Below are 25785 nucleotides of genomic sequence, written 5' to 3' on the forward strand. Positions count from 1 at the left end.
TTTCTAATTATTCTTAAATTTTGTACAAAACGGTACAAAATGCAGAAGTGAAGTGCTGCTCCTGCTGACCACAACAGCCCCCAGTTTTAGAGAAGACGTGACTTCCTTGTGCCCTCTTTATTGCTAACGGCTCAGAATGAGCGTAAACAGACTGAGCCCAAGAGCACACACCTGCTAAGGAAAATACTGTGCAAGGTGAGTAACAACCTAAACATTTACTGGACTTTCCAAAATGGCAACGTGCTTTAAAAAAAATCAGCAACACTATCGCTCATCAAAGGTTATGCTCATTTATTGTAACCATTCAGCACCCTTCAGAAAACGGAGGAGAATTTTAAACCGCTGAATGAAGCTGTGAAACAGTGGTGCCCGAGCATTTTAAAACCATTTCTTTTTCTCTGCCCATTCCCAGGGGAAGGCCCACCCTACGGCTAGCTGCCTATAGCTTTTATGAAGACAACTTACCCCTCAAAGAGGAGAAAAAGACCCCTCCTCACCTTGCAAACTGCAAATGCAAAACCCAAAGAGAAAGGAAGTCATTTGCTCCAGATGGTGCCTAGCACTGGTAGCAGAGCCAGTGGCTGTCCTAAACACCATTCCTACACTACATACCTGGCCATTTTTCCTGTAAAAAACTGAGGCTGTTTTTAAAAGCACATTTTTATGCAAGAACCTGTGGTTAGCTGGGCCTTTTTAACACAGGGAAGTTAAGGTGAACTCCTGAAATATTTTTATTCTGGAAAGGTTCCCCAAGCCTTTGCTACAAGTAAAATGTTTTCATCATTGCAGCAGGTGGCCTGCTCTGAAGGCGCCACATAACCTCAAGGAGACTTTGAAAAAGACCAAGGGAGCACACCATGCTTACCATCCCCTTCATCCACCACTGCTCGGATGACCACAGGGAACACGCCACGATCCAAGTCAAAGTTCAGCTGAGGGAAAGAAAGGAGATGAGGTTAGACAATTCACACCAGGCTTGCCTGAAGACAGTGCTCTAAATGGCATTAACATCAGAGGAATGAAAGCTCCTTCTGATGGATCCCCAGACCCTGGTCTCAAAAGGACACAACGGAGCAGGAACATTTAAAATTCAGGCACCACCTTTCAAACAGTCAATCAGAATAACTACAACATATATAGGCTGACACAGCACTGAACACCAGCTGCAGCTAGCAAAGCAAAGGATCTCCCTTTGAATTTTATATGGTATTTAATTCTCACTAATTCATATATCCTAGAAGTCTCCCGAGTGATTTGTGGTAGGACAAGATTCTCAAAACATATTTAGTGTCAGAGTTTTGCCTGCCTATGGTAGGATATACTGGTTATAGCACAGCAGTACATGTTATGCTCCCTACACCACAGAAGAAATCCTGACTCCATATATGAAGTTCTTGAAGATACATAGAAAAATCTGTAAAATTTTAACTCACACAACACTTTAAGGAAACACCAGACTGACTTCTATCTCTTGGCACACTAGGAAATTCAGATTCTTGACCTTTTAATCAGCAAGAGTAAAAATTTAAGATGTCACTTGAGTGCAAGGAAAACAGACTCAATTTCTTCCTTTGCCCTGCACTTCATTAGAACACTTCAAAAGCTCCGTGTCATCTTACAAACACAAGAAAAATGCAACCTTACAAACACTGTCCTATGCCAGGAACAGAAGTGGCTCAGAGACTGGATTTCTGGTGTGTTTTGTTGATTATTGGCTATTTTTGTCTCATCCCTTGGCAAGAGAGAAAAAGATGTCACTTCACCATGGTGCTCCAGGTAGTTTGTTTCCAGTTTTCCAGTGAAAACTGAGACTCAATTTGAAGCATAGCAGCACCGTTCAGGTAGTGCTTCGGGGCTTCTTTCCACTTCCCCGAAGCTCCAACATAATTTGCAGCCTGATCTTCTCAAGCCAGTCCCTCACAAAAGACAAACTATCAAGATAGCCATTGGCACTGGCACAAAGAGCAACCCAAAACACCCAGCCTGGAGGGAAGGTGACCCTCACTGTGACCCTTAACATAGCTGAAAATGGTTCCTCCTCAAATGAATTACAACCTAAACATTCACCCCGAAATGAATACCTGTACACTGGGAGATGATATACCTGGTCAGCCACAAGCCAAGTGTGCTGTAGCCTACTAGCCACACGGCTGTGCCTCTGCCAAGAGCTGCAGGCACGTGCTTCGGACTGCAACAGCTCACCAACCTTCCACGGGAGGTGCAAGGGGAAGAGGGAATTGCTAGTCTGCTGCTCTTCTGTCCATAGCTGCACACTCCTTGTGTAGGGTGCATGCCTTTGGGGCCACTCAGCTTATGTAGTGCTTTCTCGAAGCAACTCTTGGCTGCATAACAAAGCTTTGCACGTACACACATCCATCCAAACGTGCATACCTGACTCCAAACAGAAAGCATGTGCGAGAAGACCTTATGTTTTGACCTAGCTAGTCTTCAAACCTGAGGGATATTGATTTTCATCCTCTGTATGATGGTTTTACATTTTATTCCTCTTTTAAACTACCAGAATCTATTCTTTTTCCAAAACAACAGAGTAACAGAGCAAACACAAAAATCTCATTTAACCTCTCAGTATTTGTTACAGAAGAGACTGATTGAGCCACTATTTTCCAGCTGAACCATTATGGAATGCCACAGAGGGAAAATTCATTGAGGACAATTGATTAAAATTGTTGAAAGAAGCTTATGGTTTTGCTTTGCTTCCTGCTCTGATTTATTACTGCACGACAACAGTTACTGCTTGTCCATTTGAAGGGAAAGTCACATCATAGAATTGTGGTTGCTTTACGATATAAACTTTTGCGTTCTCAAACAAAAGGCCTCCTTAAGGGTCCATTTCACATTAGTTTTTAGGGACCTGAAAACAACTGTCTCAACATGAGCCATACACTATAACTTGCAAGCAAACCAGCATATTGCAAAGACAAAGTAAACTTTTATAAAGCTTTCCACATAACAACCCAACATAACATTATTTTCCCTTCTGTTGGCCAGCCAAGAACAACATCATATGCAAGTATTACACTAAGCAAAAATATGAAGTAAATCTGGGGGTTTTGGACAACACCAATAAAGCTGGAAAGCAATCTGAAGCATGCAATTGTACACAGCTGAGTGATAACACTCTGCCAGCTGTCTCAAATAGACACGCTGCATTTCAGTGGCCAATTAAGAAGATTTAGTGGTATACATTCTACTGGAGTTGAGAGGACAAGGACTGATATGTACACAGAGCTGAAATGGGAGAAGAAACTTTTCTGAATCACAATGCTTGTTCCACATTTTCTCCACAACCAGAGCTCCCAGTAACACTGATGAAAAAGAGGAGACAGAGGATGCAGCAGATTCAAGCAAAGGGAGCTAGAAGCTTACTTTTCCACAGCATCTCCCCTTTTAAGCTGTCAAAGGGACATGACTTTAGTACTGGAGTTAAAACCTTGCTGGCAGGACAAAAGTGAAAATTAAGCTTCTCAATCCTTTAAGAAGGGATCTGAGCTCCTACTTTCCAGCTCTCAAGACGACAGAAGGGATTGAAAAGCAGCTCTTTCAGGCTTTTGTAGGCTGAACTTGTGAAATCATATATTGGCAGAAAAGCCAAGACATCAGGAGACCAGATTCTGCAGGCTCTTGGTAACCGCCACGGCATTTGTTAAGGCACGGGACTGATTATAGTTATAACTGCAACTTCAAGACAATAGCTATTCAGTCTTTCCAAAATACATGAAAGATTTTTATTTTATTTTATTTTATTTTTAATAAGTAGGTATCTTTTTTCTTTTTTTTTTTTCTTTTTTTGCCTTTTTTTTACCCGGTCTTCAAATACACAATACTCTTATACAAGCTTGGGTCAGGAAATGAACACTGTATCAGTGTTGACCTGGGAGAGGGGTCTACAGAAACAAATATATTAGCAATAGCTACAGATGGACTCCTCTGCATCAGAAATCTCTTCTGGCAATTCTGCACAGAGCAGGGAAAAAGATCAAGGCCTCCCTGGCCTGCATCACGTGCAGGGGAAGCCCGTGGGCCAAAGCTCAGAGGCTGAAGAGACAGAGTACCGCCTGGGTTGGAATGTTGCAAAGATACCAAAATTAATAGGATTCCACAGATCTTGCTATGTAGTAAAAGCCACAGAGCTTAATTAAAACCAAGCCCTCATCTGTTTGCAGTTATGGGTTAAACTAAAAGGAGGCAGGCATTCCCTTATTCAGCATCAATGCACCAGTGTGAATCTGCCCCAGAAGGGAGAGTATCCCCACCCCCCTCACTGTACTGCTACACTTAATAACGCAGGATGTGGCCCTTAAACAGAACAGGACTCTTCTAGAGCAGTGGTCTCCAAATTATTTTGACTACTCACCCCATCAGTAAAAAATGGGGTTTTATACTCCCAATATATGGATATTTATAAGATATATATACATGTTCTACTGAAGTTCTTCCAACATCCCAACAAATTGTCTTGCATGCATCCCACTTTGTAGACCACTGTTCTAGAGGACCAGCCAAAAAAGACAAAAACCAAACCCCAAAAAACACCACAACAGAGAGATCAGGACAGACATTTGTTCCCACAAGCTCTTTGGCTGGCAGGGAGAGGAAGGGTGAGGAGTGGCAGGTTCCACCAGGAAAAGCTCCAGTGCCAGTCTCCGCAGTCTCCCTCCTAACCCAGACGTTGGGGTGCCAACTGATCAGCGATATCAAAAGTTGCTTCTTGGGGTTTCTTCCCTGTTTACCTGATCTATCTGCCAAGTTCCCGCACAGTGTTCATACCTGCTCCTCCTAGGGACCCATTCATCTCACACCCACAAAACATCCCATGGCAGCTGGGAGAGCATACGTTCCACCCATAACTTCATGGCACTAAATGGAGTCCAGTGCTTCTGGGACAGCAGGGTTGTGGGAAGAAGAGGACACTGAGAAAAGACTTACCTCATCATCCTTCCAGTCTGAGAAATCAATCTTGAAGGAAGGCAGGGAGAATTGCTGGCTTACCCCTCTCTTGTAATGAACCGTCTCCGACTGCAGAGAGGGATTCTTTGTGCTGTATCTGAAGAAAGGGGGGGGAAGAAAACTTGCTGTAACAAATGATTGCTCTCTGCTAAGTTGTCATTCATTCACATCTGTCCGCCATTCAGGAATCACAAGTGGCAGCTCTAAGAGGCAGAGCTGGCGGGGGCTGGAAGCCATTCAGTGGGGATACAAAAAGGGAAGGGAAAGGTCAAAGCAAGAAGGTGAGCACAGGGAAGGGAAAGCAGCGCAGACAGGCACAGTCTGACTGGATCCATACTGACCTGCCTGGAAACACTGGGTGTCAGAGGAGTATGGTGGGTTGCAGCAGCCTGGGAAAGGCTAGCTCACTAAATCCAGGGCCTAGGCAACGCTGGCTTTCAGCCCAGCACAGTCCCATCTTCTGCAGGAAACCCAGGAAGAACGAGCGATGACCTAACAGCAGGAATGCACTACCCAACCCAGTGCTGAAAGCTCTCCCGTGCCTCCACGGGACAGCTCTGCAGTGAGGAACACTGCCTGGCCTGCCACCACCCTGGTAGGCAAGAGCTATTCCATCTCACTCCTCTATTCCTCATGTGCTTCCCCAGAGCTGTTGCAGGGCTACCAACACCACTAGAGACACCAACCAGCCCTCCACACCCACCACCTAGAAAAGAGTCAGAACTTTTCAGCTGCCTCGAGGCCTGGCACTGTGAAACACCAGCCCTGCCAGGCTGGGTTGAACGTCTCTGGAATGGGGCCATAGCTACCACCCACCATCTTCTGCACCCAGAGCCCAACCAGTGCTGTCTGCCCCATGAGAGATGTTTCATTGCCCACTGGCCATCTCTACAGGCGCTGTGCTTCACAGCAGGCTTCAGTGGCAAAGCAGAATCAAGACGTTTTCACCCCTTTTTCTGAGCTGGGTGTGCACAGCCCCTCGCTATGCCAGTTCTGGCACAGGAGAGGAGGCAGTGAACTGCAAAGTAGGGTTGGGAACACTGAAAGCTGGTTTTACCACGAAAGTCTTTGTTGTTGAGCTACTGTGTGTTCAGAGCATGTTGACAAACAGAGAGAAACTGAGAGATCCCTTGCCCAAGAGGCTTACACTGCAGAAACAACAACCTCTTCCAGCACTGCGATGAAACAGGGCTAGCTCCAGCCCTACAAGAAAGGCTGTAACAGCCCATCACAGTAATGGGATGTTATCTCTTCTGCACGCTAACTTCCTAAGCAGAACTAATCACTTCCTAAGCAGAGCTTCACACGGTGAGACTGTGAGAGCGCTGGCCTCCAGCCACCGCACACTGAAGAGCTACAAGCTCGAAGCCTTGTTGACTGTTCAAACTTGATTGCTACTGTTCTTGATCAACCAGGCAGCCTGGGGACAGGTGTCACGTTAGCACCAGGAACTCTAGGCTGAGTTTTTCCATAATTCAACTTGGGATATCACACAGGATCCCCTGACAACAAGCTCCTCAGATTTTGCCGATTCCATTTCTCATAACACAGACAGTACTACTGCCAGCCCTGCAAAGCAGACACCATCAGAGGAGATTGAGGCATTTGATGTGGCCAATTCAGTACAGAGCCCTGTCAAGCACAGCAGTTAGCAGAGTGTGCACAGAGGCAAAGGAAAGATAATCCTTGCTTGAAAAACAGGATTCTGTACTTTTGAGGGTGTTCAGCTGTTCTGAAACACAGACACAGCTTACAAATCACCAGGTACATAAGCAAATGTTGGAAAGCTCTACATTCCTTCAGCCTAACTACATTTTGTGGAGGAGCGCAGCACACCAGAAGGGGATGGCAATACAAAGCTGTTCTACATCTGAGATAATGCCTTCTGGTTTCCTGTTAGCATGGAGCAAGAGGGCTGGGCAGCTCACTTCCAGAGGGGGTGAAGCAAAAACTGTGGGAAAAGCCCACAGGGCAGAGTCAACCAAGAACTGCAGAAGTGAACATCACACCAGATGTGAAGACTGGGCTGGAGGATGGCAGAGGTGATTAGAGAGGACATGTCTGAACCTTGAAACTCAGCTTTAAGCAATACTGTGGAAACTTTACACTCAAGAGCTATAGCTCTGGCAGCTACCTGCTGCCAGAGTGCAAGAGCTCATTGAGACAGTGTGCTGCCCTGCAGGGCTCAAGCCAGCACTGTAACACAAAACCTGAAAGCAGGATGATTAGGATGCATTTTGCAGCTGAAGGTGTAAGAACCTGGATACCAAAAAATTATGAATATTTATTAATTCCTCTCAAACCCAAGGAGGAAAAGCCAGGCTCCCCACTGGCATGAACTGCTGCCCTTCTCTGAAAAGCTACTGTAGTTCCTGCACTCTATGAGGATCCAGAAGGCTTATCAAGTATCACAAGATCCACATTAAATTCCGGAGGGCTGTGACAAAGGCCAGGTTCACCATGTGCACTCCGCTTTTCCTGCCAGGGCAGGTGCGTTATGTTATTTATGGCAATACTTTACCCTCAAAGACCACTCTGTACTGTACTGGAATAGTGCTGCTTTACTAGGTCTCACTCCATTCTTTGCATTTAAAACACGGTGTGGGAGAGATCAGAATGACAGGTCTTTTATGTGTGAATTACAGAGCAAGCAATTGAGTGAAGTTTTATTTACTGAGTTGTCAAGCACAATGAATAGAGCAAGTCTGTATCTAGCTCCTTTTGTGGCACTCTCAAAGCTTCCCAGCACTGCAGAGAGGAACAATTCTCCCTCTACAGCTAGGAAAGCAGGAGATGGAAGAGTGGCTTATCTAAGGTGACAGCAAGCCATGAACTTACTGGAAATAAAGTGCAGAGGAGAGAGTGGAGCTGGGACAAGGATCTAAACATGCTGCTGATGAGTGCCAGGAGGGCCAGAGGACCTGCACTTACAGCACCAGAAGCCCAAATCAGTCTACGACAGGAAAACAAGTAGTGCTGTTCCAAGGAGGACAGGGTAGAACAATACTCATATAGACTTGTTGTCCCTGAGAAAAGAAATAAACCAGGTACACATAGATTTTTGGAGCTGAAAGTATGACAAAAATATCAAGGAGGCTTCCCCAAATGAACTTTATGCCTCGAACTGTGTGACTGCCTAGCCCCCACTGCCAAAACTCATCAAACTTGGATCTGAACAACTAGACAACACTGGAGACCTCCAGTCAGCAGCCACCACCGAGGCTTTTGCTTGGTAAAGAGCTTGGTAAACTTCTTGGAAGCACTGGTGATCCCAGACTGTCACAGAGATCAATCATCTTTCTAAGGTGATGCACGGGATCCACTGCACAAGTACACACTCCTCATGCTGCACAGGAGGACAATTTGGCAAGTTGTTACAAAGCAAGTACCCTGCATACTAATGTCTAAGTGGTCTCCACCCACCCTCAGCCCTTTAAGTTGGCATCTGCTGTATTCTTTAAGTCTTCTATTCCTTGCCTGTGCTGCTGTGGGCTTACAGCAAACAACAGTGGAGAAGCTCTAGAGCTGTGGAGATGTGTTACAGAAAAAGAGAGCATGTATTAAAATAAAAGATAGCAGAAAACAATGTGCTGCCTCTCCCTGCATGAAGGTGAAATCTGAATGTTTGGCTTGCTATTTCTCAGACTGCACCAGGCCAGGTCTCCATACAGCTGGGAGGTCTAACAAAACCACGTTGCCATCACTGGCAGCTCAGGACATTGGAGAAGTAGGTCTGTCCTAGAAGCTTAGCACCAAACAGAAGTCCCCCCTCACATTTTTTTAAACCTGTTTGTTTGCTCCAGCACACCGGCAGCCTGAGAATCACCAGCAATGCGAGGTACCACACTGCTGACTGCAGCAGCAGCCCCCAGCTCTCAGGATTCATGCAGCCCATCTCCTCCTGTAAACTCTTTGACACACCTGTACTCCCACAAAGCAAATGTGTCCCTCCCTTCTCCATTCAACCCCTTCCACCTCCCAAAACCAGCTGTCTATGGGAGAACGGCAGATGAGCAGCCCTGTGACTACACCACAGTGATTTTTGAGAGAACAGGAAACAAACCAAAATTATTCCCGTCTCACTCCTCCACCGTCAGCTGAGAAGCACTCACTGCCTGCACAGAGAAACTCAGCCCGTGGCTCCTGCAGCCTTCTCCCTGTACACAGTCCGGATTCGCTACCAGGCACCTGCAGACCTCAAGTAGCTCCCGAGCCACCAGTGGCATGCTAGTGTTTGTGAACCTCTGGCTAAGCAGTTCAACTTCTGTTGCTACATGCTTACTGGAGACTTGACACAAATGCATGGGGATGTTTTCCCCTCTCGCTCATCCCAGATCAGCGCCTGAGGAAGTTCCCAGCAGGGTGCCAGTCCCAACTCGTGCGGACTTCTTCACGGCTGCGGCTGCGTTCCTCACACTCATCTCTGCCTGGCACTGGGGCTGCCTCAGACAGTCAAAAGATGGTTCCTGTTCCCACAAGCGTGCTGGGACCCCGACCGAGAAGCACCGAGCAAGGATCCTAGCCAGCTTGCCTCAGAGTTACGCCAGCACAGCCCAGACCCCATTCCTCAGAGAAAAGTAGGATGCAAGTAGCAACATTGCCCCAAGGTACTGCTGAGAGACAGTCTTCCCTTTGAAGAGCCCGTGGAAAAATAAGAGTCCTCTTTCTTCAGTAACAGCTGCGCACACTGCATGGCAATGTGCAGTGAACTGAGGAGAAGGCAGAGTTACCGAAAGCAGAGTTATACGAGAGCTTTAGAGGGTCCTCAGGAATCAATTCTCCCACTGCTGCAGGCTGTGACTGCCTGGCAGGCTCCGCAGCCTCTTACAGGTGATGAGGAGGGAGCCAGTCATGTTCTGCTGGTGTTCAAAGGGGGCAGGAGTCAATGTGGAGCAAGCACGCTGGCCTCCCCCTCTCCCACCTGCACACTCTGCTTTCATTTTGGGCCAGGATCTCACAGGTCAGCTCTTGGGGAAGAGGGCAGTTGAACAAGTGTCTCAACTCATAGTGATTTTTACTGTTAAAAGAAACACCACTGAAATATAATGTGGCCATAGTCCTGGGTCTCAGTCAGAGTTAGACGAGATCCAGCCCAGAGAGGCTCCCACAGAGTTTGGAGTCAACAGGGTGCTCAGGTGGTGCACTGCAGTCCCTGCCAGGCTTCTCCTCCCCTCCTGCTTCCTCCTAAGACTGAGTTTCCACTCCAGGCCAGGAGGAAACAAACACCTTACCATGCAGCTGAAACCCTGCTGCTCCTGCCCCTCCGCACCCGCCGTGGTCTGCCTTCAGCTGCTGAACTTATGGTGAGAGCACCGTGCTCACGGCTCCAGCCAGGCTTCAAAGCCAGCGGCTTACACTACAGCTACACAGAGAGGCACAAAGGCCAGAACTCTTATTAAAAACAGCGGGTTTGTCTGCTTGGTGAAATCTATAGAATTTAGTATTCCAGCCTGTGAACTCTGCACACTACAGCGTTCCCTTGGGGACTGGTGTCCGCCTGGATCAAAGCAGGCTTTGGCCATAAAGGCTTGCGCCTAGCAAAAAACAGCACTCGCCTTCACACAGAAGAAATCTCTCTGCACAAAGAATTCATATTCATCACCATAGTCTGCTGCCAAAAGCAGCAAAAGCACCTTTCAAAGGCCCTGAATAGACAGAGGCTATTAAATAACCAAAGGAATATCCAAGTGACTGTCTCTCCTACGCAAGCTTTAGTGAAAACAGCTGTGTGCTGAGCTACCCGTTTCAGTTGGATTTCATTTTGTGAACCAACTATTCAAACGTCCACATGCAGACAGAATATATAATCATTGCAGTGTCACGTCCACCGTCAGCTTAAAAGACTGTGGTAGGATGTTTGCGATGAGTGCAGCAGGCATTGCAAAACAAACAAGGAAATGAGATTTTTCAAATAAATAAATATCCAGTACACCCCTTTGTGCATCAGCAACACAAACAACACGGACCTGAAAAAGGGCAAGGATTGCAGAGCTAGACTGACCTATTTTCATTGTGTTTTTTCTTTCTAATGAGAAAACAGAGCTTGGCAACATTACTGGGATACAGACGAGAACCTTTTCTGTCCAAAGAGGAAGATCTTGTTCATAAGAACATGCTGCAAAACTCAAACCTCTCATGTCGTATTTATTATCAGCTCCTGATCTGCCTGGATTGCTCATGTCTTTAGAGCTGGCTGTTTCAAGTGCTTCCAGCTACAGGGCTGGTTTGACTTCTTCCCCTGAGGAAACAACCGCTGCTGTCATGTTTTAACTACACAATCCTTCCTGCTAGTCAGCAGGATACCTACAGCTGGAGAAGTCCCAGGGGCCCTCCCAGGAACAGGCTAATAGCGTGCACATCAAGGCTTTTGCCAGAAAAGGAGAGGATGCATTCATAGAGCACACACAAAAAGAGAGTATGTCTCTGCAGCCTGCTCCAAAAAACATACCTGTCTCCTAAACCGACGACTTCGAAGGGTACAAACACATGAACCAGTTACTGCAGAAGGCAGGCTAGGAACGGGGGGTCTTTCAACTAATCTCTAGGAGCCAGCCCTGCCAGCCCTACAATGGAAATGCAATGCAGAGTACGCTCTCATTTATTTGGGGGGACATTACACGTTTATGGGCAATCACTAACGAGTAGTCAACATACAGCTCACACAGCTGCATGCTTGCACCTCCTATACGATAATGTAGAGTTTCACGCCACATAGACAGGGCCCATCCTGGTCACCCATCCCCTTTTGGCCCAGATGGCTGAACCCTTCCCTGCTGTATATGCCAACCGCCTCTCCCACAGGCATGGAGCTGCCTCTCCAACCAGCTAGTCTTAACCCCCAGTTAGCACCGCAGATTCTGACAGCAGGTTTCTCTTTGTTTGTAGGACATTTCTGAAGCTGACAGGTACTGCTGTGCCTCAGTGACGCTGAGCAATACAAGGCTTGTCCTCACAGGTGAGCAGTCAAGCTCTTACGGTGGTTTCCCCAACCAGGGAATTCCCTGCTTTCTACCCAGCTGCCGGGGAACTGAGGCCAAAGGAAAGGACAAACTGACAAATCCTCTCTTCAGGCCAGCCAGATCACAGACCAACTCCCCAAGAGCACATCCACCACTAACCAAAGACAAGAGCGGATCCTCAGGGAAGACGCTGTGCCAAAGCTCACTGCAGGGACTGCCACAGGGAACAGAAGCACAGCACAGCAGTTTGCTGATTTCCAGAACCAAGGAAAATTGACACAACCAGAAAAATAATTAAAACTGAGAATGTTGGGGGTCTTCAGCTGTTCAGAGGCAGGTCACTGCTAATTCCATTAATTAAGGAGACTGTGGACATCAGCAGATCTGGTCTCTCTTACCCCTGGGGTAATGCACCAGCTGGTGCAAAACACTGGTACGTTTTGCTCTGAAGAATCTTTAGGCTCACCACAAAGTGACTGGGCAAAAGGCATTCAAGGTGAGAGAAGCAGTCCCCTCTAGATTTAAACTAATTCCCATTTCATCCAAGAGGCTTCTAGACATATCTGCGCTAGCACCGGAAAGTGCTGGATACCTTCCCCTGGGCATGGGGCTGCAGAGGTGGAGACACCTCTACAACCACCAACAGCCACACCTTCACCTCCTTCAGACTTTACTGGTCAACTGTGGTCCCACAGTGGTGACAATACAGCTCCTGATGAAACCCAGAGTTCAAGAGTCCAGGACAAGAGGCAGGCAGCAGTTAGGAGCTACATGTTCCCAAGGTCTTGGCTAGGAAATGGTATAGCTGAGCACATCTCCCAGCACGATTACCTGAGAAAGTCTTGCTGAACACTCCCTTTGAGACAAGTTAGGACAGGCAGCACATACTGATAAAGCCATCAGCTTTTAACTAGAGCCCAAACAACTCCAGAAGGGAGCTTTCTGGCTTGCAGAGAGAAAGGTTTCCCTTTGGTCATGGAGACCAGCTAATCCTGAAGGCAGAACCTTGACCCTTTTGGCTCTCAGATGAGCAGAGGCTCTACAACAAGCAATGCCTTGTTGCTCAGGGAGAGCCATCTTCCCTCCCCCCTCTCACCCCAAGTTGTATGAATATAACAACATTCCTAGCAGGAGTTTCACATGAGCAGAGTGTTGATACTATCAGGATTGGTGGTTGTTTCAGCAGAGAAGCAAGAATAACTTGTTTAGCGCTTCTAAGGAGCCATGCTGCAGGCTGGGGACTAGGAGAAAATTTCTGCTTTTGACAAGGGTCCAGAAAGTTTCTCCCATTTTAGGATTTAGCATCAATTTAGGACAGTGGAAAAAAAAAAAAAGTAGTTTATTTTAAAGAGCATCTTCTTCCCAATCAAGGAAGCTGTGCTGGACACAGCAACAGAAAAAGTTTTTAATTTATACATAGTGTAGCTTTTGCACAGGCTTGTTCTTTGAATGTAGCTGTTAGCACCAGAAGAAATTGAGAAAAAAGGAAGAAGTTACCAGCCCAGACAGGGGGAAGCTGCATTTGTATTAGTGCACTAAAAATGCACTCACTCCACTTAGTGCTCTAAGAATGCAGCCCAGATTTTTTTTTTCCACTAGAATTTGAAAAGAATAAATCTAAGTAATTATAGCAGTGCCCTTTCAGAACTGCTTTGCAAAGCTGAAATCAGAGCTTCAAAAGGTTTTTACTAGCAGCCAGCAAATCCAGAGAAGCAGAGATGCCTACTTTGGGCAGCTGCACTAGCCCCAAGACGTGCTTCATGAGCCACTTCCACATGGAAAAATAGCCTGGGTTGAATTAAAGCAGCTTATAAAGTCTATATTTGTATCTAACTTCCCTCAGCCCTTATTACCTACGCATCTGCATGAAATCAGGATCAGGCTTTCCAAAAGGTTCCCTGGCTTCTGGTGCAGCCCCCCACACCTACATAATATTTATTGTCCAAGAACTGCAGAGCAGAGACAGATAGTTCATCACTTCTATACTACAGGGAAATTAAAGTATGATTTATTAAATAAAAGGCCAGCAGTGGAAGCCAGAGCTGCATCAGAGTGCTTTATCTTTTGACACGAAGGTTTAGTGCACCGGGGACTGCTGCCACCCTAGCAGGGCAGCACAGTATCATCAGCTACATTTCGTTAGCAAGGTAATGACTGCTGACTACTGATCCTGGTTTCGTGCAGAGGCAGGCAGGGCTCATCAACAAAGGCTTCCTCTCCACCATCAGAACAGAGATCCATCTCTCAGTGAACCATGGACAGGGTGGATTAAAACATTCATATTTAAAGAAAAACACTGTATTTTTCTTTGAAATTGACAGTTGTATTAACTTTCAGAAACTTTACCTAGGAATTGTTCAAATTAAATGTAAAGAGCAATTCGGTAGCTCATGTTTGCTGCATAAGCTTTGAAGAACAGACAACGGCCCTGGTGGCAGTCACTGGCTTAGTGCATGGCACTAAATTTCAGTAAAACTTGTTCTTAAGTGAACTAGAAACTGTGTTCTCCTCCTCCAATCAACCAACAGAGTTCTGAGGGGAGAGCTACTAGTTACAGAAGACTGAAAACACTCTATCCAGAAACAGTCACGTTTGGTCAGTATAATACTTTCATTAAGCAATTATTACTCAAGGTACAACTTGACAAGACAGTCTCTTAAGAGTCTAACGGAGCAGTTTAACCAACAAGAATGCTACACTGCTGGTCTTGGGTGATGCAGTTGCACTTCCATCCCAACACAGCTTGGTTCAAGACAGGTTAAAAAAAAAAGTATCTTTTCTCTTTAGAGTAACTTTTTTGCCATTTTGACATAACAAAATGCAAAATTAGGAGTCTGAAAAAATACATTTTAAACTATATGCATATTCTTTACAGATAAGGTCTTTGTAAAATGTATCACAAAGTTTGCTATGAAGCTTACACTGAGTTGTAGATGCAGATGTTTCATTGTTACTGACCAGTGACAAATTCTCCTTCGATGTAAACCAAGTGAATAGCAAAACAAGATTAAAATCAATGATTTTAAACAAGACTTGCTGATTCAAGCCACAGCTGAAGTCTGGCAATGTAAATACATCCACCCTGGCCATAGAGGCCCTCAGTCCTCCCCCTTAGCCCACAGATGGTTTCCTCCTCAGGTCAGCAAACAAGGAACACTGCAGGGCAGCACAAGGGACGCTGGCCACCTCTCCACGTTGTACCTGTATTAGGAAAAGAGGACTTCAATCTCCAAGGCTGCCATTCCAACACCTTCACTAGCACTAAATTCACAGGAAACCTAAGGACCTAAGAGACAGAACACGGAAACTTTATCAGGATTTCTAAGGCATCCTGCTGCATTCAGCTCTGCTCAGGAAAATCTGGATCTAAATAGAAAGTGTTTTCAAAGTTTGTCAAGAGATATTTTTCAAGCACTTAAAAGGAGCTAATTTATTACGTCCCCAAAATAAAGGCAGCCATAGGCTTCAACAGAAGAAGAAAAGGGGCCTAAACGAAAGTTCTGGGTCGGGATATCCTCCAGTTTGGAGGAATGCACATCTGGATGGGAGCATTAAGCTTGTCTCATTTCTAAAAATACACTATCCATCCATCATTACTGCGATGTTTATACTTTGCATAAAACACATAAGCCATTTTATGGTTTGCATACATACTTCTCTCTGCTGAAACCTCTGCAGATCCCTCCAATAAAATGTACATTTACCCCCAAATCCCAAGCACTACTACAGAAGCAGTCAGCACTACGTGCACAGAGCCGCTGATCAGCCAAAAGCCTCTACTAGACGAAGCCAAGAGCTTCTGCAGCCTGATTCTTCCTTTAGCCATAGAACAAAAAGAATTCTTTGTCCCATGGCCATCAGAAGCCTGCCATAACATATCAGCAGCTCATGTGTACCCAATTCACACCAGAGAGAGCATGTTTTATCACCTTAGCTCTTAATACACAAAAGAGATTTTTCATGGTCTTACGCCATACACTGTTGATTGGAATGGTTTAAACGTGCCATTTAGATAAAAAGGTTTTAAAGTCTGTAGGGATGCGCTAGCAGAATACGAGAAAGACTCCACAGATGACGTTTTGACCATTTGTTCTACAGCTAGCCAAAGACTAATACATGTACCTGGCAGGAAACACAGACAGGGTTTCAGGCAGTAAATCCTCCTGATAACCATCTCCCAAGTGCCTGTGTTGAGGTGGTCATTTATCCCAAACAGGGCTTTAGGTGGGCCTCAATTCCACAGACTCGCTATGTAAATGTGAGATTGAACTTTACTTTGATGGCCCAGATGCTCCTGTCACAGGGAACACAAAAATCCAGTGAGTTAGGTGATCTGGAAAAAAACAGGTAGTATTTGAAGGGAAGGGTGGTGGTGGTTTGGTTGTTTGGTTTTTTTAATTTCATAGAACATATTGCTGACAAAGCATATAGCTGTGAGTTCCTCTCCTCTGTTGTGCACAGAATGGCTTCCTCACATCCAAAAAACAATCCAAAAAGGGGACAAGAGAGGATATTGGCTATGTGGGGAGGGAAGTGAAAGTAATATTCAAACCTATTAGAATATATAAAACAAAACAAAAAAAGAAGAGATTTCCCTCTCCACCACCTGTGGCAGCACTGCCCTCAGGGGTGATTAATGAGAGATGTTTGACAGGCTCATCACCTGAGAGCTCCTGTATCCCTCCACGCACCCACAAGCCCAGGACTTACACTGCCATACCACCGACAAACTCTTCTGTAGCCTGGCAGTAGATAGTGATGGCAACACGGGCATCTGCGTCAAACGTGAACTCCAGGCTGTACAGGACTTTCTGCTTCCCATTCTCCTCAGTAGGACTATCAACATCATCTTTATACCTGAAAGATAATGCCAGAGGATTAGAACATATATTTATGAGATCTCAAGATCACTCTGGAAATCAGGACAAGAGTGCTCCAGTCTAGGTGTTCTGGGCAGGCAAGGCACCATGGGCTGCCACCTGGGGCTTCCCAGGAGATTTCCATTCTTTCCTCTGAGGAAGATTCTCTCAAGATTTGATTGAAGTTATTAACATGAATTATGCAATGACAGTGTTGAGGGATCTCACCCAGCCTTACAGTGCCAGGACACAGAATGAGAGAAAGTGAACCCTTGAATGTCAAACCCTCAGGAGAGGAAACATTCTCCCTCCTTTCAAAACTTCATATTAGGCTCAGTATTTGAGCTAAAGAAATCCTGCATGAGCCTAAGAAGTCTAACGCCTAATTCTTTTTATTCTGCAAATGAAATGGGAGCGTGACAGGCAAAAAACAAGGTTTCTGTAACACAAAGAACTCCTGAAACTCAACAAAAGGTACCTCCAGTATCACACAGAAGATGACATTCAGATCAGAAAGCATCCAAATATAGGAATTTCAAATAACCTTTAAATGTACAAGTAATCAACTAAACCTTTGATGCTGTTAATGACTGAAGCTTGCACACACCTACTGTATGCACAAAAATTAACACGTTCAACTGCATAACAGACATATGATAACCGATGCAAGAATGAGTTTAGAAGTTATTTCAATTAACATAAAGGTGAGTCATAATTTGGCTATGGGCTACTGTACAGCTGGATCCCACTGTGTGATCACCACTACCCAGTATTATTCCTTCTCCCTACTACTGGAAAAGGCAGGTAACAAATCTGGTGAAGAAGCTGGTGTGGAAGCTAGCTCTAGGGCAGTGAGCTATGGCCATGGATGAGCAGTGAGTTATGATGTGCCAGGAGTGGCCAGGGAGACCAGCAGATCCTGGAACAAGCAGTCAACACAATGCACCATAAGACAATCTCCCCGCCTTGAAAAGCAAAGTGACAGACAGAACGCATGCGATTCACTGGCAGGGCAGAAGCAGATTCTCATAGGTAAATTCAAATCCCACTGTAATCCTACGACTGTCGGTACCACCATTAGTTCACACACTGCGTAGGAGTGGTGAATGCAGCAGGCTGCCTTTGAGAGAGGTTCACTACGACTTCATTTGCCACCCAGCTCCAGCCTCACTTGTCTATCAGTATTACCTTAATTGCCAGGATGCCTGGGTCAAAGCCAAGCAGCTAAACTATTCAGGAAAAGCTTGGCACCACTTCTGACTTCACAGTATCAGTCAGCCTCTCCCTTCATTAAAGGGACTTGATGAATATCCTGCACTGTTGAAAATACTCAGAAACAGGCTAGGCATACTTCCATAATTCAGTCTAAAAATTGTCAAGGGAATCCTTTTTTACCGAGTTCACTGAGATGTAATAACTGCTGCCTAATTAAGAGGGTTCCAGCATTAATTTTACTTAACACCACATGAGCAAGAATGAAATGTTCAGTTTCAGCAATTTAATACAGAAGGTGAAAAACAAAACTTAAGAGCAGTATAATCAAATACCTAACACACATACTTGTACTGATGTAACCCTAGTAAATCACTACAGCATACACTTGCATTCCTGTCTGAAGGACTTGGAAAGCTCCAAACAAGACTTTTGCCAGAGGTTCACCTAGGTCAGAACAGCAAATCAAGCCAAAATACACCCAACATGCTAGCATAAAAAAGACAAATCCCAAGAACTGAGTCTGAACATCTGCAGCAGCCTGGATACAATATACAGCATAGCACAAGATGGCATTTTCACACAAGCTAGTTGCATTCAAAGAATAAAACCATGGCACTTGAAGGCTGCAAACAAGAAACACTCTAGCCAGCAGGGCAGATTTGCCTAGAAAACACGGGAGTAGCATGAACATTTTGTGCTGGACTGACCTAAGAACACAGATAGCAACAATCCACTCACAAGCACGTGTGTCCAAGAAAGCGACAACACAAGCAAATTATTTCTTGCTGTGCTGCCCTCAGCTGATCTGAGGTTGGCAGTGAGGAATCCAGGCTACAATACACTTGCCACTTCTTCCAGAAGAAGTAGGGTGGGGGGTGGGGGACAACCAGCACTCCTTTCAGGCAAGCACCGATGAAGCTACTTCATAGATATGAAATCTATGCACAGACAGACAGTCTATGACGTATACACACTGCATAGATAGGTAGGTACTAAAACAGAGATGCCCTGCACACGCGCGAGTTACAGATTGACAACACAGATCTAGGCACCTGTAACAGCCCCAGGTAACAAGGTGGGAGCAGATCACACAAAAGCAACATGTCATTAGTAAAACCATTGCCTGTTCTGTCTTCTCAGCGAAGTCACAAAAAGCATACGGGTTCCAAGATTACCCTCCTGCTCCCAACTTCACCTCTGCACCTCCCTGCCAGCACTCAGAATGTGCTTCCATCCTTTCAAGAAGAAAAGGGGTTAAATCTAGACTAGAGTAAATCTGTTGCCCGGGGAAACCACTGAGAGGCCATCACCAACTGCAGTGCCTGGAAAGAAGGTTTCTGGATGATGCATCTGCTGGGAAGTAGAAGAGTCAGAGCCCTGTCTGCCAGCAACAGCACCACTCAAGTAGAGGGCAAGGTATATGTGCCTAAATGGTGGCACTCACAGCAAGGCTGTGTACACAGCTCCCCATTTCAACACACCTGGTGCTGGAGGTTAAGAAAATCATCTGCCACATAGCAAAGAGGTCAGGTTAGAAAAGACTGCATAGGCAGCAATGCCAGCTGGTAGCCGGACCAAGGAACAAGCAAGGACTACTTTGGTGTGTACTTTGAGAGGCAGAGACATCATGTTCCACCTTAAGGTGTAGCAAAGGTGGGATGTAACTTCAGGGGAGTAACAAGACAAAGTCACGCGTTTTGCATTCTTTCTTTCTTTGCAATGGATGTGGCAGACAAGGAGGTGGTTCAGGTGGTTCAAGAGCTCTTCTATCTCCACCTGCACTTGAAGTTTACAGTGTACATTTAGTCAAGCCCTACTGACAGTGTCAATGTGAGGTGGCCACAGATGCATGCACAAATTTAGACACCAGTGACTTTGGTAGGTGTGCCTTTCAGTCATGCACACAAGTTAATCACATAGCCTTCACAATCACATGTACAGAGCAGAAGCGACTGACCACCTTTGAGAACAAATAGCTGATCCAATGTTACGATGAAAAAGGCAAAGCAGGATGACCATGGGAGCTGACGCCACCTGGTCTAACATCACTTCTGGATAAAACAATGGAAATGCTGGAACTTTTTGTTTGTCTGTTAAAGAATTAAAAAGATAAAAATATAATTAACAACAGCCATGACAGTTTTATGGAAATAGGTTGAGTCAAACCCAATTTCATCCTTTGAGGAGATTAAAAAGTTCAACCAAAAACTTAGTAGACATGCAGGATAAGTGCTAAGTATCGCTTGCCTTCATATTGTGAGATATGGATTACATCAGTATTAGAGCAGGCATTAAATGAAGAAAGAACTAGATGATGTCTCTATCAGTGTTGACTTTCATGAGGGGAGATCACTATCAAATGGAAGCTTTTCCTATTTGGGGGTTCTGCAGGGATCTGTACACAGTTAAATGCTGTCCAGGGCTGCAGAGCAGGCAATCTCAGCACCACCACCATCACCACCTCCACCGCGGGACGAACAGCTCCAAGGATCAAGGTCAGTGTGCTGTGCTGGAGAGGGAAGAGAAGGGATTTCCCTTGTCTCACTCACAGTGACTCACCTATCTCCCCTCAATCTTTACCATCTGCCTGCCTCTCAGGCCCTTATCCAAAATGCTCTGTGGTCTTAGTGGAGTGAGTCCAGAGGAGGCCACAAAGCTGATCAGAGACTGGAGCACCTCTCTTATGAAAACAGGCTGAGAGAGGTGGGGTGGTTCAGCCTGGAGAAGAGAAGGCTCTGGGAAAACCTTACAGCAGCCTGCCAGGGCATAAACAGGCTGACAGGAAAGCTGGGGAGGGACTTTTTACAAGGGCCCGTAGGGATAGAACAAGGGGGAATGGCTTTAAATTGTAAAAGGGTAGATTTAGATGCGAGAGACAAAAATTCTTCGGTGTGAGAATACTGAGGCGCTGGCACAGGCTGCCCAGAGCAGCTGTGGATGCCCCATCCCTGGCAGTGCCCAAGGTCAGGCTGGATGGGGCTTGGAGCAGCCTGGTCTAGTGCAAGGTGTCCCTGCCCATGGCAGAGGGGTTGAAACTACATGACCTTTAAGTCCCTTCCAACTCATTCTATGATTCTGTAATTCTATGAAAAACAAAAAACTTGTGAGGACTTTACCATCAGAATCTACTTTACACCTAGACACTTAGCTCAGTTTCATTTTATTTGGTGGAGGAGGTGGTAAATTAAAATTAACTAGTTTTGGAAAGAACATGCAATCCTCAACCATCGGTTGCAAATAAGCCAGGCTGGAGAGGGTACAAACTGTCTTTACATGCACAGAGGGAGAAAGGAAAAGCCTCTAGTCCAGAATCGTAGAAAAGTACAAAACGGAATGTGCCCTTGGGGACTGGCAATCAAAATCTTATTTTGGGTCTACTCTAATTTTGTACTGATAATATTGGTAGTGTTGTCATCAGCACTAACACAGCAGCAGCAGCACAAGAGCCTGAGAGCACATGAGAGCTCACGAGGCAGAGAAAGAATCAATAGTACCAAGAATTAAGACAGATGCAAACCTAAACACTATCTAGGTGCATGGACACTGTATTTCAAATAGTCCAGAGCTGCAAATGTGCTTGGGGGCACAGGACGTGCAACCACTGAAAGGAGAATGATAGAACTGTATGTACTAAACCTCACCAACATCTCCATTCACAGGAAGGCCTCTCCCAGTGGAAAAGCCGCTCCCCGTTTGGCTTCTGATAGGTGTTACAATGTTTGTGTGGATGTCTGCAAGGAGGAAAAAACACCCTTTCCACAGCAAGTGTGGGAGGAAAACAAGACTTTCCCCTAGAGAAATACTTCACTCTTTAGCTGAAAAAGCCAGACAGCATTCAGAGCCCTTTACCAATGGTTACTTTTTCAGTTCTTCCCTCTTTTCCTGTTCAATCAGTTTTGAAACCACACGTATTGCTCATTTAAAAATACAACAAACCAAAAAAAACCCCAACCTTCAGTTTTCACATAAAAACAAACCGAGGGTTTTGTGTGGTTATGACTAAAATTACTCACGTTATACCACGCTCTCAGAACCACCTTGGCTGAGGGTTGAAGTTGGCCCCCTGCCAGTACTCCAGCCCTGCACCTGAAATGCAGAATTCAGAGCAACTCCAGGATCTTTGAGAAAAGCTCTGTCTGGACACCCGCCCAGTCGCTCGGACCAACACAAAGCGCTGGGCCCCTGTACTCCAGCCATCTGTTTGAAAGACGGCAGCTGCAGGTCAAAGTGTTGGCCATTGCATTTAATCCAGCTAGTGCCACTTTAGATCTCAGCGTTGAGCACTGAAAGGTAACAGATCTCCATGATGATCCAGACCTCCTCCACCCACGCATGGGACACCAGCCATCTAAACAAATGCGTAATACTAGGACCAAACTATCTTGGCAACAGGAGAAACCTGAGGAAGTTTCACTCAAGACCAATCAGTCTTCCTTGCTTGTGACTTGCACCAGAATCTGCTACTTTCTGGCTTCTCCTTGCACAAGAAAGCAGAAAGGAATCTGCCAGGTTAATAAACCCTACAGCCTAATATCTTCCACTCATGCTAATGATTTCATGGTTTTGTTTACCACTCTAGCCTGTCCTCCAGAGATGGATACATCCCTGGTCCTGTTTGGAAACACAGATTGCTCAAATCTAAGGATAAGGAACAACAAACCACCTGAAAGCTCTGATCACAAGGGAACACTGGAACCTCTGGACATACCTAGCAAGAAGGATCTGGAATTCAGCCCTTTCCCCAAAACCTTTTCAAATAGAGTTTGGCTCTGGACGACAGATTGCTGGGTTGAATGAAATGAAAAGTTCAGGCAATAACAGTACCTCACAAGTCGGAGAGAATCTTTGCGGATATTCACCAGACTTCTCAGTGTCTTCACTGGCTCATGTGGAGCTGGAGTTACATAGGGAAACTGGAACAAAGAGGCAAATAATTCTCCTGTTATTATGCTATAAAAGGTAGCAGCATATTACCTGGCATATGATTTACCCAAACCAAGAAACATCTACCTTTAAGGGTACTCAGTACAACAGCCACAAGGAACAGTAATATAGGATTCTATTTACAGATAAAACAAGCATGTTTCAGGGCAAAAATCCTGCTCTGGCCCAGCAATAACTCATATTGGGAGTACACACTTCAAGAAAGAGCATTTTCACAAGCTTTTTCTGCAGCCTGAATTCTCAGTCTGGAAAGCCTTGCTCTCACAAGCTTTTATTTCCACTAAAGAAACCACCTCCAGCTTGAGCAGAAGAAATGCAGCTCTTTCATGTCTGTTACAGCACGCAAACAGTGACTTGACTGCTAATCAGTATGCCGAAGCCCTGGATTACTGGGGGAAATTCTTTTTATTCTGAAACAATGGGGCAAATGTTCTGGAAAAGAAAAGAACAAGACAGGGATAGGGGGCCTCATTCTATTCTACAGTCCAGAGACCTTCTCTCACAGATTGTCCTTTAAATAAAAGACGATAATGCTTCAGACTGTAATCCTCCTTACTGGTCACACACTCCAGTGAGAAATGCAAAGGAAACTCCTTACTGTGGGGACCACAACCTGTACAGCTGCAGACCTGCCTGCTGGACCTCCTCTCTGCTTGGTGAAGTCTGAACCTGAAACATCCACTCGCACAATGGCCAAGTTTGATAGGTGCTCAGCCTGGAGACACAGCCCTGCTCAAGTCAGAGCAACAGCACGACACAAAGGTACAGAGCTAAGGGACAGGCTTTCAGGCAGAAGGTTACACTGAATGTATCCAGCAACAAAGCCACCACGCAAACTCATTAGAGTTGGGGTCCTTCAAACACACACAGACTACATGCTCTGCAGCAGTGCAGAGAGAATGGAATGACTGACGCAGAGCAGAAGTACCAGGGACCACCAATATACATTTCCTTAGAAATTAGTCTGCTAAACAGGCAGACAAATGCTGATGCTGCAGCTGAACTTCAGGGCAGCTCCAGGGCACAACCCTTGAGTGTTGTCCCCACAGGCCACAGAAATGTATTGGTGGGGCAACAGCCAGAGCCTGAGGGAAAACATGTTTCTGGACCAACAGGAGAAAGCTGCAAAAGACCCTGTACCACAGCCACAGGCAGCAGAGATTTCACAGGACAACAACAGCTACTTTCCTTGCACCCTCACTGCTGTGGTTGGTAACACTGCTCTACACAAGCCCTCTGTTACGCCAAAGCAAGAACTTGGCCCACATCCAGAAAGCAGTTTTGCTGCTCTGTGTTCGAGTGTTTTTTTCCTTGAAGATTAATCAGAGCTGCCAAAGGGCATTAACTTTACATAGGCAAACTATATACCAAAACAGCCTCCCTCTCTTAAACCTATTTGGCAACCATCCCACTGTGTTAATAGCATTCTCACCCACTCCCCTCTTAAGAAGTGATGAAATTCAGCACTGGGATGTCTGCAAGGAAACCCAGGCTGAGACATGCAGTCAATTCAGCTCTGCAAGGTTAGTCCCCACAGCCATATGCACATGGGATATTTAGCTAACAGCTGCGTTTTCTGCTTTTGTTGGGAGCGCTGTGCAGCTGCTAGTCACAAAGCGAAAGAGAAGCGGTCAGCTTTTAACCACTGTTCTGCACAGGCCCTGTATGCAGACACGGCGCAGGGTAGGTGGCGAGCATCTCCAAGCCTCCACAGGATTGTTACATCCAGAACGATTTCCATCTAAAGTCACTCCTAATTCCTTGCTTATCTATGCTTTCTGCTTGAACAACAGCTTCCCAGATCCTCCCTTGTCCTCTCCTGCAGAGACCTGTTATCTAACTGTGGTGTTAAGAAGACCAATGGCATAGCCTGAGGACAACTCAAAGCACGTGCTTGTCACCAGTCCAATTTAAACATCAAGTCATCTTGCCTCAGTTTCTCTGATCTGTAAAACAGAGGTGATACTGAACCGCCTCCGAGCACTACAAGCACGAATTAGCTAATAGTCACCGCTTTTCTGAAGATGAGAACTATGACATCAATTTTTCATTGTCATGTTTTGAAGCTGCAGAAACAACTAGGAAAACAAGTGGCAAACAAGCAGCTCTCTTCCCTTTCCTCCCCAGCACTTTGAAAACATCTCTGAATGGCTCCTACTTTGTTACTTTGTGGCTCTTTTTAAGCAGTCCTGAGATGCAATAGGAATCTAAAACGCTTGCATAAAATTCCTATCTGACCCTCACAACAGTACCATTCCCTGTCCACGACAACAGAGCAAGCCAATTACTCAAGCAGGTCACTTTTCACAGTCTGGTAAAACACCTGTGTGCCCCGAAATACCTCCATGTTCCAAATGGGAAAGCTAAAGGACAGACTTTCTCAGCAGCCCACCTAGGTTACAAAGCAAACAAAAATCACCAAATATCAAGATCTGTCATAACACTGCCCTAGGCTCAGTCAAGCCACTCATTTACCCTGAGAACAGCATGCACTGAACACTGACTGGAATCCAGCCAGCGTGCCCACAAACCCTGTGAAGTTCAGGCTCTGAGAGTGGATCTGCCTTCCAGCCTTCTCTCTGCAGCATGTTTTACACTTGCTCAGGCAGGCAATCAGAATCAGTCCCAAAATCTGTGCTCCTGAGTCCCTGTTCTTCTTCCCCCACTACTTCTTCTTCCTGCCCTAAGTGAAAATAAACCCAGAAGGTGAATACTGCTTCCTAGAAAAACTCTGCTTGTACCTGAACAGCTACAGCAGGTAGCAAGCTGGGACATGGGGTAGAGGAATGCTTTTGTACCTCAGACTGGAATGACACTCCCCAAGCAGCGAGGTCTCTTAG

The 25785-nt window shown here is 45.7% G+C and overlaps 1 protein-coding gene across 4 annotated transcripts in view; it reads right to left on the minus strand.

The window, feature by feature from the left end:
* Positions 1–25785, minus strand: part of MGRN1 (mahogunin ring finger 1) — a 55325-nt gene that overhangs the window by 21314 nt on the left and 8226 nt on the right. For all 4 annotated transcript variants that reach the window (XM_040591505.1, XM_040591502.1, XM_040591504.1 and 1 more), the window contains exons 3-6: positions 22826–22914; positions 16638–16784; positions 4948–5065; positions 866–932 (exon numbers count right to left, since the gene is read on the minus strand). In XM_040591505.1, coding sequence (XP_040447439.1) covers positions 866–932; positions 4948–5065; positions 16638–16784; positions 22826–22914 — 421 coding nt within the window. The remainder of the gene's footprint in view (positions 1–865; positions 933–4947; positions 5066–16637; positions 16785–22825; positions 22915–25785) is intronic.

This window comes from Falco naumanni, chromosome 4, assembly GCF_017639655.2.
Source record: "Falco naumanni isolate bFalNau1 chromosome 4, bFalNau1.pat, whole genome shotgun sequence".
Taxonomy (NCBI): Eukaryota; Metazoa; Chordata; class Aves; order Falconiformes; family Falconidae; genus Falco; species Falco naumanni.